Source organism: Numenius arquata, chromosome 25 (assembly GCF_964106895.1).
Source record: "Numenius arquata chromosome 25, bNumArq3.hap1.1, whole genome shotgun sequence".
Lineage (NCBI taxonomy): Eukaryota > Metazoa > Chordata > Aves > Charadriiformes > Scolopacidae > Numenius > Numenius arquata.
Window position 1 is genome coordinate 4,592,128 of NC_133600.1, and position 10,747 is coordinate 4,602,874.

At 46.9% G+C, this 10,747-nt stretch overlaps 1 protein-coding gene across 1 annotated transcript; it reads left to right on the top strand.

Moving 5' to 3' along the window:
* The first annotated feature begins 95 nt into the window (after positions 1–95).
* Positions 96–10,504, top strand: PGPEP1 (pyroglutamyl-peptidase I). Its single transcript, XM_074163795.1, has 5 exons — positions 96–180; positions 3,307–3,359; positions 8,941–9,057; positions 9,608–9,840; positions 10,206–10,504. Exons 1-5 carry the CDS (start codon positions 147–149, stop codon positions 10,396–10,398), a joined length of 630 nt encoding a protein of 209 aa, XP_074019896.1. The 5' UTR covers positions 96–146; the 3' UTR covers positions 10,399–10,504.
* The last annotated feature ends 243 nt before the right edge of the window (positions 10,505–10,747 follow it).

Below are 10,747 nucleotides of genomic sequence, written 5' to 3' on the forward strand. Positions count from 1 at the left end.
GGCGGGTGTGGGCCGCTCTGGGCGGCGGGGCGGAGCGCTCTCGGTGGTGGCGGGGGCCGCTCTAGGCGGCGGGGCGGAGCGCTCTCGGTGGCGGGGCGGGGCCGAGCGCTCAGTGCGGGGCGGCGGCGGGACGGGACGGAGCCGCGATGGAGAAGCCGCGGCGGGCGGTGGTGGTGACGGGTACGGGGCGTCGGGGGGAGCAGCCCCGGGGGAGGGGGGATCCTGAGGGGAGGGCTGTCCTGGGGAGGGGGGGACAGTGAGGGGGTCAATGGGGGTGTGTGTGGTGTGTGTAGATGTGGGACTCCTTCCCTGAGGTGAGTTGGAGTGGCCGGGAGCTGAGGGGTGGGGGGGTTGTGCTGTCCCGGGGACCCTTGCCCTGAGGTAAGAGGGGGGTGGGTGGGAGAGAGATGGCCAGGAACTCGGGGGGGGGGGTGGGGTGGGATGGCAGATGGGGGACCCCTTTCCTGAGGTGAGTGGTGGCGGAGGGGTGGCCAGGAGCTGAGGTAGGGGGTTGTGCTGTCCTGGGGACCCCATCCCTGAGGTGAGGGAGGGGAGAGACGGGGGACTCCTCCCTCAGGTGAGTGAGGGAGGAGGTGGCCAGGATCTGGGAGGTGGGTACGTAGGTGGGGGACCCCTTCCCTGAGATGAGGGAGGGAGGGGGTGAACGGCCAGGAGCTGGAGGGAGGGCTGTCCCGGGGACCCCTTCCCTGAGGTGAATGACAGGGGAGATGGCCAGGAGCTGGAGGGCAGGGGGTGCTGTCCCGTCAGGGGGTGACTGAGGAGAGAATGGATGAGGAGGCTGTCCCCTGGGGGGCTGTTTGGGGGGACCTGTCCCCTGTATGAGGTGATAAGTGGGAGCCCTGGGGATGGAGGGCAGGGACTGGGGCAGGGGGAGCTCCTGTGTTGAGGGTTGTCAGGACCTGGGAGGGGGGGGAGGGGGTACATTGTTTGGTGAGGGGCTTTGCAGCCACTTTCCTAATGCTTGGCCAGGCAGGAGGGGGGCTTTGCGATCCCCCTCTTCCATCCCTGATCCTCCCTAAGGGTTTGCTGGTTGGGGAGAGAAGGGGACTGAATCTCCAAAGGAATGGGAAGAGCACTCAGAGCGTGGTGTGGGGGGCATTTGCTCGCTGACTGCCCCATCCCCAGCCATCCAGGTGTCGAAGCTGTTATCAAAATAACCCACGCAGCACTGCAGAAGTGCCTGGGGGAAGAATTAAGTGAAGGAATGAAAGGCCCTGGCGTCGCAGGCGAGAGCTTGTCAGGCTCCTTTCCCCCGGGTACAAAGGCCGGCTGGCTTGATTTGTGGGGAAGGCAGTTCTGTGACAAATGGGGAACTCGGTGAAACTATTCAGGTCCCTACCCCCCCCCAGCAGCTGAAGTTGCGGCCGTTTGAATAGCGAGCGTGGGGGCGAGGGGGTTCGTTGTCGTCGATGCGCTGGAGCGGTTTTAATTGGAGGCAAGTGTCTTTGCAGAGAACAGTTGCGGAGAGCGAGGAAGCAGGTGGCAAATTCTGGCTTTCCCAAACCCGTATCTATTGCTCAGCGGCTGCTCTCGGCAGTGACTAAACAGAAAACTTGCGTCAGTAGATACTCTGCTGCTTGCAATACTTTTCCTGTTTTTTTTCCCCCTGTTTTCAGGGGGAAGTTTGTTTCTGAAATGCAGCAGTTATCCTGTCAGGTCTACCTATATTTGATAATCTGTCGTCAATGTCACGCTAAATTCCTTTATAAAACTAGCAATGGCCTGCTGTTCCCGTTCAGTTACGGGCATGTGCTCACTGAGGATAAGTATTATTTGTGTCCAATTTCTTTTTTAGAACTGTGTAAGGAGATAATCCCATAAAGATCCCCGCAGCTGGTTTACTGCTAATGAGCCTTGGAGGGGCTCTATTGTGGATGCGGAGGAACTCTTGGGCATGCTCGGTGGAGTTTGCTGCTACCAACAAAGTTGCTTATCTTCTGCGAAAGAGATAACACGAGGGATCTACACAGGAGATGAGTCAGAGGAGAAATAGCCCACAGTTGCATTTGTGCCAGTTGGCGTTTGGCTTCGGAGCGAGAGGGTTACGTTACGTGCACGGGCACCTGTAGAATTTCAACCTTCCGATGGCTGAATTGTTAAATAGATGTGTTTTATTTCTTTCATAAGACAATATTACGGTTTCTTTAGGAATGAAACCTAGTAGGTCACCACTGTTCCCAGAGAGCCCTGTAGGACATCCCTGACTTGCAGAAACAACCGAGAAGGCATTAGATTATTCGACTCGTTGGCCCACGCTGCGGTCGTAGATTGTCTTAGTAGCGTTGGAGGTTTGCTCCCAGGAAAACACACCAACATTTTGATTTTGTGGAAACCTTCCGGAGAGATTTATTACGGGAAGGTATCGACGTTGGGTAGATTGTGAGAGATCCATCAGCGTGGATGAGTCCACCCACGCTGTGCAAATCCCTTACCTCGTCGTGTGCGGTATAACCTGGGACTTACTGTTGATAGCAAATAGGATGTTTCCATTAATGTGTCATAGAATATTTGTAGTCGCTCTCAAATCCTTTCAAGAGTTCGAGAAAATTTATGTCTCCTAATTGCATTAGGCTCATAGGGTAACTCTGACATTTTAAATTAAAGCATATTGACGTTGCACCCAGATAAATTGCCCAACCTTTGTGTGCTTGCTCAGGAAAAGATGTTATGGATTACTAGTTAACTCTTAAGTTATTAATTAGGAAATTTAGATGTGGTGAGTAAGTATTTTTGATAATGCTATCATAACCTTAGCTGCTTGGTGTAGGTGGGCTGTCAGCAGCATTTTGTTTATTTTCTGGTAAGGTATAACTAAAGCTAACGGAGATCTTGGTGAAGACCTGAGCATAGAAGAAATAGTTGAGACAGGCTTGTCCTCCTTTGTGGAAACATCTGCTGTGGGCTAAAACAATCAGGAACAGAAAATCCAATAATGGTTCTCATTCTGTGACATCGGTCAACTTATCTGTTAATAAGAAGTTTTTCTAACCTGGTCAGGAAGGAAAAAAATATGCTTCCCCCAGTGTCTGTTGGGAAAAAAAGCAGAGTTTCTTTTGAGGCAAGCTATTGTTTTCCTTCACAGTAAAAAGTGCGCAGTTCAAATGTTTCTGTGAAGGTCTCTTATTTAGTGCTTGGATGTAAAGTAAATAAGGACTGGGCGTTAGAAGAAGAGGGTTTTCTTTCAGGATTTATAAACCAGGGAAGTGCAGGCCACTTTGCAGCTTTAAGTTTAATCAGACCTGTAAAGGATGACTTCATCACTGTGGATTTTTCCTTCTCTTCCAGGGTTTGGTCCATTCGGGGAGCACGCTGTTAATGCCAGTTGGATTGCAGTTCAGGTAACGCTCTAACCTCGCTCTTAACAAGTTGAAACAAAGCGCTGTCCTGATAACGTATCCGTACAAATTTTAGTTTGCAGCTCTTTTGTAACTTGTTCCCAGTTTATTAACCGAGACCAGCTCACTCCAGATATCCAGATGGTCAGCTGGATAATGTTTTATTCACTTCTCAGAAAACAATCCCTTAGCTAGTAGAATTTAATGAGATTGAGTTAATGTAGCTGAGGCAAGTAAGGAATTCAGAGGCTGACTCCCTAGGTTTGGAAGATGTTAAATGGGGCAGGGAGCCTGGAATCTTCCTCTGCTGCAGAGAACTCAAAAATAAATAAACAAACAAACCCAGAAGAATTTTAATGTTCTCCCTGGGCTCTAGCTTGAATCTGGGCAAGTTGGTTAACCTTTAAGCTGAGTCTCCTCTGTAATGAGAGTTCCACCTGGTAGTCTCGGGGAATCAAGCGAACTGCGGAGGTGTCCAACGTGGGTCTGAACGTCAGGACTCTGACTCCAAAGCAAAGCAGACGTTGCTTTTCTCCCTCAGTTCCTTCTGTGGCCGCCTGCTTTCGGCGGTGGGGAGGCGTGGGGGAAACAGGCTGTGTCTGTGGCTCCGGAGCCACCTTCCCTTCTGCCGAGAAGCCGCAGCAAGTGGTGCTTGAATGGCAGAGCTGGATCTTGCTGGAGACAGGAGCGCTCGTGGAGCATCATTGCTTGAGCAGATCGTACGCCCTCGGACAAATCAAGTTTGTGCCACTTGTAGCTGCATATTTGCATGAACACGTTCGTCTGTGTAACACACTGATATATTCACAAACGAGGCAAGAAGAAGAAATCAAACTCTTGTTAGGTGCCCAGCTAAACTCAGGAATTAAGGTTACTTTCTGTAAAAGCGTTAGCCAGGGACAGCGCTGCCACATTATCCCACTTCTTCCTTATTTGTCACTTCTGGATGTGGTTTATGACAAAGCTACTGGGAATTCAGGGGTACCTTTTAGTACAGTTGCCCAGGGAATTAAATCTATTTTTCTCCCCAACACATCTCTCTTCCCTTCAGAGCTCTGAGATTAATATCTTCTTTAGAATGCTTTTAAATTAAATCACAAACTCTAATCAATTACAGTCTACTAATGTCCAGATGTCTAATGTGTTGGCTGATGTGAGAAGGTGAAACCTTTGCCTCCGAGACCCTTTTGGAAATGAATATATTTGAGTTAGGGTTTGCTCGGTTTAAATTTGGGGAAAAATGCAAGCTGCGTATGTGGAAAACAAAACTGTACATTACTGAAATTTAGTAGTGGGGCTGATTGATTTGGTTTGTTCTTCCTCATGTAGTGTCAGTTATTGTAAACAAGCTTATTCTAGAGGAGATAGACAAAAGGGTATTGTGGGACAGGAAGAGCAGTGGGTGTTTTGATGTTGCTCACAAAAACCAAACCTAATGTATAATTCCTATAAAGAGAAATGGCGTGTCATTCCTTCAGCCCGGCAGCTCGAGGCACTGATGGCTGCTCAGCCGCGTGGCTGATAGATGAAGTAATCACCTGCATTTTAAATTCATTTTATGGGTTTGTGGGGTGTTTGGAGAGTATCAAACTAGAGTTGGTGGCGTGCGATCTGCTGCGTCGGGAGCCCATCTTCCTCCCAGTCCCGTTTAATAGCTGGCGCTGGCTTCTAACTAAAAACATCAACTTTTGGGCAGCGGGGAGGATTTGCCTTTCCTTGCCCCATCTCAGCCCCGAGAGGCCCAGACAAAAAGGAACAGCATGTCTTTGAGCACATGCGAGTTGGGCATTGTGCAAGTTTCAGACAGGGGACTTCATGGAGCTGAGTGGACACAAAGGCGTGTCTGAGTTTCTGAATCCCAGACGGTGTGATCTGCATTTTAATAGAAGAAAAATCAATTAAACAATCTTTGTAAATCCTTCCTAGCTTTAGGGCTAAGCTAGTTCTGGTTTATTACATCTTTTATTATCCTGCATCCCGAGGATAAAATTCTCTGCTTTTCTTTCCAGTGCTCTTTTTGGTTTTATTTGGCTGTTTATATAGAACACGGATACGGTGTGTCTTTTCCCCTCTGAATGCAGTGAATTTCTAGTATAGCTGCGTGGTTTTGAAAGCTAAATGACTTTTACACGTAGTTAACATAACGAGTACCTTAAATAGTGGCGGCAGCAATCTAATAACGTGAAGATGAAACGTTTAGAGATTTTTACACATGGGGGAGAGATTTCCTATAAATTCAGAAGGAAGAATAACTTCTTTCTGCTTTCTTTTCCGAGGCTTAGAGTGAAAGTATTCTGTATCGATGTGGGTTTGCTGTTCCCTCTTTCCATCTTTTTAAAATTCCATTTGAGGAATTTTTTTTCAGCTGCAGTTTTTCCTTGGGAGGGACCTTCCTTTCAAGAAGTTGTTACCGAAATGGGCTTTTCTGTTCGGTACGTTTTTCTGCCCTCCCCGGTGTGACTTAGGTGTAGACACAGGTGTGCCCTGTGGACTGTGAAGCTGATGGGCTCCTGCCTTCATCCCCCCCGAAGAGCTTCTGGCTGAGCCCGGAGGAGGAGGAGAGAGGTCAGAGTGCATTTTGACATTACTAAGGACAATTGCTGTCAGGGTGTCTAGACAGACCTGATAAGGATATTAAAGGCTCACAAAGACGACCATTGTTGAGGGGTCAGGGAATCGGTCAAACATGTTCGTTTTTCTATATTTGTCAGGTATACAAGGCTGTGGGTAATAAGTTGTCTGGGGGCCAGCGTACATCTTTATTATTGAATGGAAGCGCGCGAACGCTGTGTTTGGTTAAAAGAAAGTTGGGAATTTGTAAAGCTAAGGTTTAACGTGTCTGCGTTTGGAAAAGGTGGCTGTCACTGTGATGGTGTGGCTCCTGCGGCCTGAGGTTTCTTGCTCCCTGTAGATGCTCGTTCTACGCAGTTGGTAAAACTTTTCCACAATCAAATTCATCCTTAGGAGCTGTTTCACGCTCTTTAGAGAAATGATGATGAATTCCTACCAATTAACGCTCTGGAGATTTTCCTAAAGAGACTGACTCGTATTTGAATACTCTCATTTGTAAACTACTTACTTTATTAACGCAGCACATAAACCAGCTAAGATTTTGAAGGCAGATTTGTGTAAAGAAGATGTGATGAAACATCACTTAGCATCCATCTCTGGTAATGAATGTCTGTGTGTGCCAGACACTAATCAATACAGCAAGCCTTTAATATCAGGCTTGCCCTCAGAGCCGGAGCAAGTGATTTATCATTGTTGTTGCTCATATCTGCTGGTCCGTGAAAGTCTTACTCTTGCCTTTCCCCCATCTTTTAGTTATCTTAAATCTTGTTACACTCTCTGTGGTCTGTCCGTACGAGTGTGAAAGGGTTTGGGGTTTTTTTTTCCTCAGTAAAGAAACGACTCGTGCTGATAACTACAGGGGGAAAAAAAAAAGGTACTAAATACTGCTCACGTTTATATAGAGGAGGTCGGATTGTAATGGGGGAGTCCGAGAACCTCAGCTTGTCCTCTCCTTTCAGCTGCCTTTAATTTGAAAGAATTTTAAACCTAGGGAAATACAGGATTTGAAATTGAGTAAGCTTTGGTGAAAATAGCTAATCTACACTCCTTAGCCTGGAGTCTGCAAGTATAATCTCTATGCACAGGAAAATAAAGCCTAAGAATCGCATGAAAGCGCAGCTCTTGGCTCTGATCACCGAATCTGAACCTGAAATGGAGATAATTTAATAATTCAATAATACTTTAAGATGTCCTTTGATAGTTTGATGGCTTCTTACATCGCTGTTTCTACCTCAGATCCACAGGAGCAACTACAGCGGTTTATGGATGTGAGAGTTGCAGGTTATTTTGTTGCTGTGCAGGCAGCCCCTTTGATGTTAGCACAAGTAATCATTTCGAGCTTTTGGCACGAGTTAAGATTGCATTTTTCAACCGACATGTATCTCGGAGGAGAGGAGCAGCCCCAGACGACAAGCTGCTGCTGTGTATTAACTGGTGAAAAGCTGGAGTTGGTTCTTCTACCTGAAACACAGGCCTGGTGACGGAGATGCAAGAGCTCACGAGTCCTTCTGTCTTCGGAGAGAAGGATGCGCTTCCAGAGGAGGCAGGGTTATGGGAGGACTCTAAGGCTGTTAGCATCACGGCATGTACAGTCGCTTATCACTCTTGAAAAGCAGCTGTAAAGTTTTTCAGAGCGTCAAAAAATGCTGTCTTCATCAGAGGGAAACGTGATCCGAGATGGATGCTGTTGGAACTCGTTAAACACAATAACTGAAGTGGCTTCAGCCACTGGAAAAGTGCCTCCCGGTGTAGACTCGCACAAGGCCCCTGGATTTGAGCTCAGCTCATGATTTTACTTAAGAATGTGGTGGGGTTTTTTTTCAGAGGCTTCAGACCACGTGGTGTGTATCTTTTCCTTGAGTTCTTGGAAGTTTGGGTTTGATGGCTGTGGAAGGTTTCGCTTCTGGTGGAGTCCTGTTCTGGGCTAGACTGGTAAAGTCTGAGGTACCAAATCAGCCTCGAATTGAAGCCTTACTGGTGAGACTGGTGTTGAAATGGAGACAAAAGGTGCAAGGGAGAAGTGTCCACAACCATGGGCTGTGTGTAGAGGGAACTCACAGTGTTGGGTTGAAACAGTGTGCTCGCCACTCGGGTATATTGGGGGGAAAAGAGATCTGGCCTCTTCCCTCTGGTTTTAAACAAGTCTTTGCAAGGTATTTAATTGACACTTATTTTAAGGGGTTGAAAGGAAATTGGTTACGTTTGTTGCCTGGATATTTGGGATGTTTTCAAGGCATGGCTTTAGTTAACATTATAGAGGGAGAAATAATTTACTGCATTAGTTGAATCACGTCAATAGTAACGGGTCATGTTGCAAAACTAAGTACAATATATTAGGTCTAGGTATAGCTAGTGATGGAAACCCCTTCTACAGTTTGGAAACAGGCTGTATTGTACTCTGAATTCTGCCAAAATTACAGTAAAACAAATATGCTGAGGAGGAGGTGCCAATGGTGCTCCCGTTTCTCATATGAGGAGTGTTTGCTAACATTTGTGGGGACTCACAGACACAGAATCTCACCCTAAGAGCTCTGTACCCGGAAACAAGTGGGAATTTGCTCTCCAGGCCAGCAGTCCTGAGAGACAACAAATCAGACAATGAATATAACCTTCTCAATTCTGTTTTCTCTACATAATGTCTAGTTCTGTCAAGAAACGAGTATGACTATATACTTCTATAAATAATGTAGCCAACCTGTCTTTTGAGCGTGGGTGTTGCTGATAACTGTTGTCAGTTAAATGTTGATTTCTTTGTGGTACACACATCAGAGCAAAACAAACGGTCCTGTGGGTGACGACTGTTAACACAGGTGGGGAGATGCCTCTGTTGTTCCCCTTTCTGTTGTTTTTTTTTTTTTTTACAGTGCTGTTTACAAGGTTATACAGCCGGAATGCTGAGCTGAGGTTCGTCCCTCACAGCGGACTCACTCTGCTAATAAACTTTCCAGAAGTATCTCCTCTGCTGAGCTTGTGTCTGACCGTCCTGGTTTTGTCTTTTTTCTTACATTCTTAGGAGTTGGAGAAGCTCGGGCTGCGAGATGATGTGGATCTGCACGTCTATGAGGTCCCCGTTGAATACCAGACGGTGCAAAGACTCATTCCTGCGTTATGGAAAAAGCACAGTCCACAAGTGAGTGAGTAAAGGGAGGAGGAGGAGGAGAAAAGACAGGGCAAATGGCTGAAATCTGTCATCCTTACAGCAACGAGCATCATGTGAAGTCCCATTTTTAATGTATATTCAGACAGGTAGTCCCTCACTAGCTCTTTTTCTCTTTTGTCATGAGAACAGGTGAACTTGTAGAACTTTATAGCTCGGAATAGAGCTCCCCAATTAATGGGAGCAGTGGGTGTGAAGAGGCCACAGCACAGGGCTGTCTAGACAGCTCGTAGTTAGTCTGTGCCACCTGGGCTCTTCCAGCACTGGGCTCGGCTGTGAACGTGCCAACGCTCATTTTTACCCCGAGTAAATTACAATTTAGGCCAGGAGGGGGTGAAACAAGAAGAATTGTTCTGTACTAGACCCACGAGTTCATTGATAAAATGACTCGTTACTGTGATACTCCCGCAAGAACTCCTGTAACAACTCCATCACTCTTTAACTGGGAGCAGCGGGCTGTTGGTTCTCCACTATTTGTATTTTGGTTGATTTAACTTGTTTGTTTGTTTTTTTTCTCTTGTAGTTGGTGGTTCATGTGGGTGTTTCAGGTATGGCTACGACTGTAACTCTGGAGAAGTGTGGCCATAATGTAGGTTATAAAGGCTTAGACAACTGCCGTTTCTGCCCGGGCTCTCAGTGTTGCGTAGAAGGTGGTCCAGAGTGCATCGACTCCATTATTGACATGGACACGGTTTGCAAGAGAGTCTCGGCGCTGGGGCTGGATGTCACGGTCACTATATCTAAGGACGCCGGCAGGTATGGGGTGCCAGCGAGAGATGGGGCAAAACCAGCCTCATACTGCAACGCATGTTCCCTTCGTCCTTGACTCACGAGGCCCGTACGATTCATAACGCTTTTCACTTCTCATGGGGCTGGCGATACTGTCTGTTTTTCAGTGGTCACCCAATCTTTGGGGGAAAAAGAGAGATTTTTACGTTTCTTTGTCCTGGATTTGATTAAAAGAATCACCCAGACTCACAATACCCGGCTTGATTTCCACTAATTATCGCAGGATGTTGCTGCAATGCTGAATTGATAAGAATATACAGTCCATCCTGTCCCGCCGTTTACACTCTGTATTTGTCACTTGTTGTTAAATAAGCTTTATTCTTGTATTTCAGATACCTCTGTGACTTCACGTACTACACTTCCTTATACCAGAGCCGCGGGAGGTCGGCTTTTGTCCACGTGCCTCCACTGGGAAAACCGTATACGGCAGAACAGCTGGGTCGGGCGCTACAGGCTATAATAGAAGAAATGCTTGATGTTTTGGAGCATTCTGAAGACAAAATCAATTGTCAGCATGAACACTGAAAGCGGGCAGAAGCTATCCTAGTATTGCACTTCCCAAATTTTCCCTGCTCCTGAAGTAACTGGGGAAAAACGGCCTGAAACCTACAGGCCCAGAATTGGAGACTTCAAAAAGAAAAGAAAGAAAAAAAAAAAAAAATCCCACTTCTAGAAATTGACGTTTTTGGTCAAATGTGTGCATTTCAGCCTAGGCAACAAAGGAGTCAAAATCTCTTCTTTAAAACACCTGCAACTACTCATTTCTGAAGTGACTGGAGTGTGTGTGTGTGCTGTGCTTTATCCTGAGCTTATCTGTCAGCCAAGTGACAGCTCCTGACCAGAATAATACAGCGCAGATGGAAAGTTTCTCATC

What these genes read in the sequence shown, in the direction of transcription:
- PGPEP1 (XM_074163795.1), top strand. Translation starts at nt 147, where the DNA reads ATGGAGAAGCCGCGGCGGGCGGTGGTGGTGACGG. An exon ending in CCAGTTGGATTGCAGTTCAG is followed by an intron (nt 3,360 to 8,940) that starts GTAACGCTCTAA and finishes TTACATTCTTAG; the next exon opens with GAGTTGGAGAAGCTCGGGCT. An exon ending in ATATCTAAGGACGCCGGCAG is followed by an intron (nt 9,841 to 10,205) that starts GTATGGGGTGCC and finishes CTTGTATTTCAG; the next exon opens with ATACCTCTGTGACTTCACGT.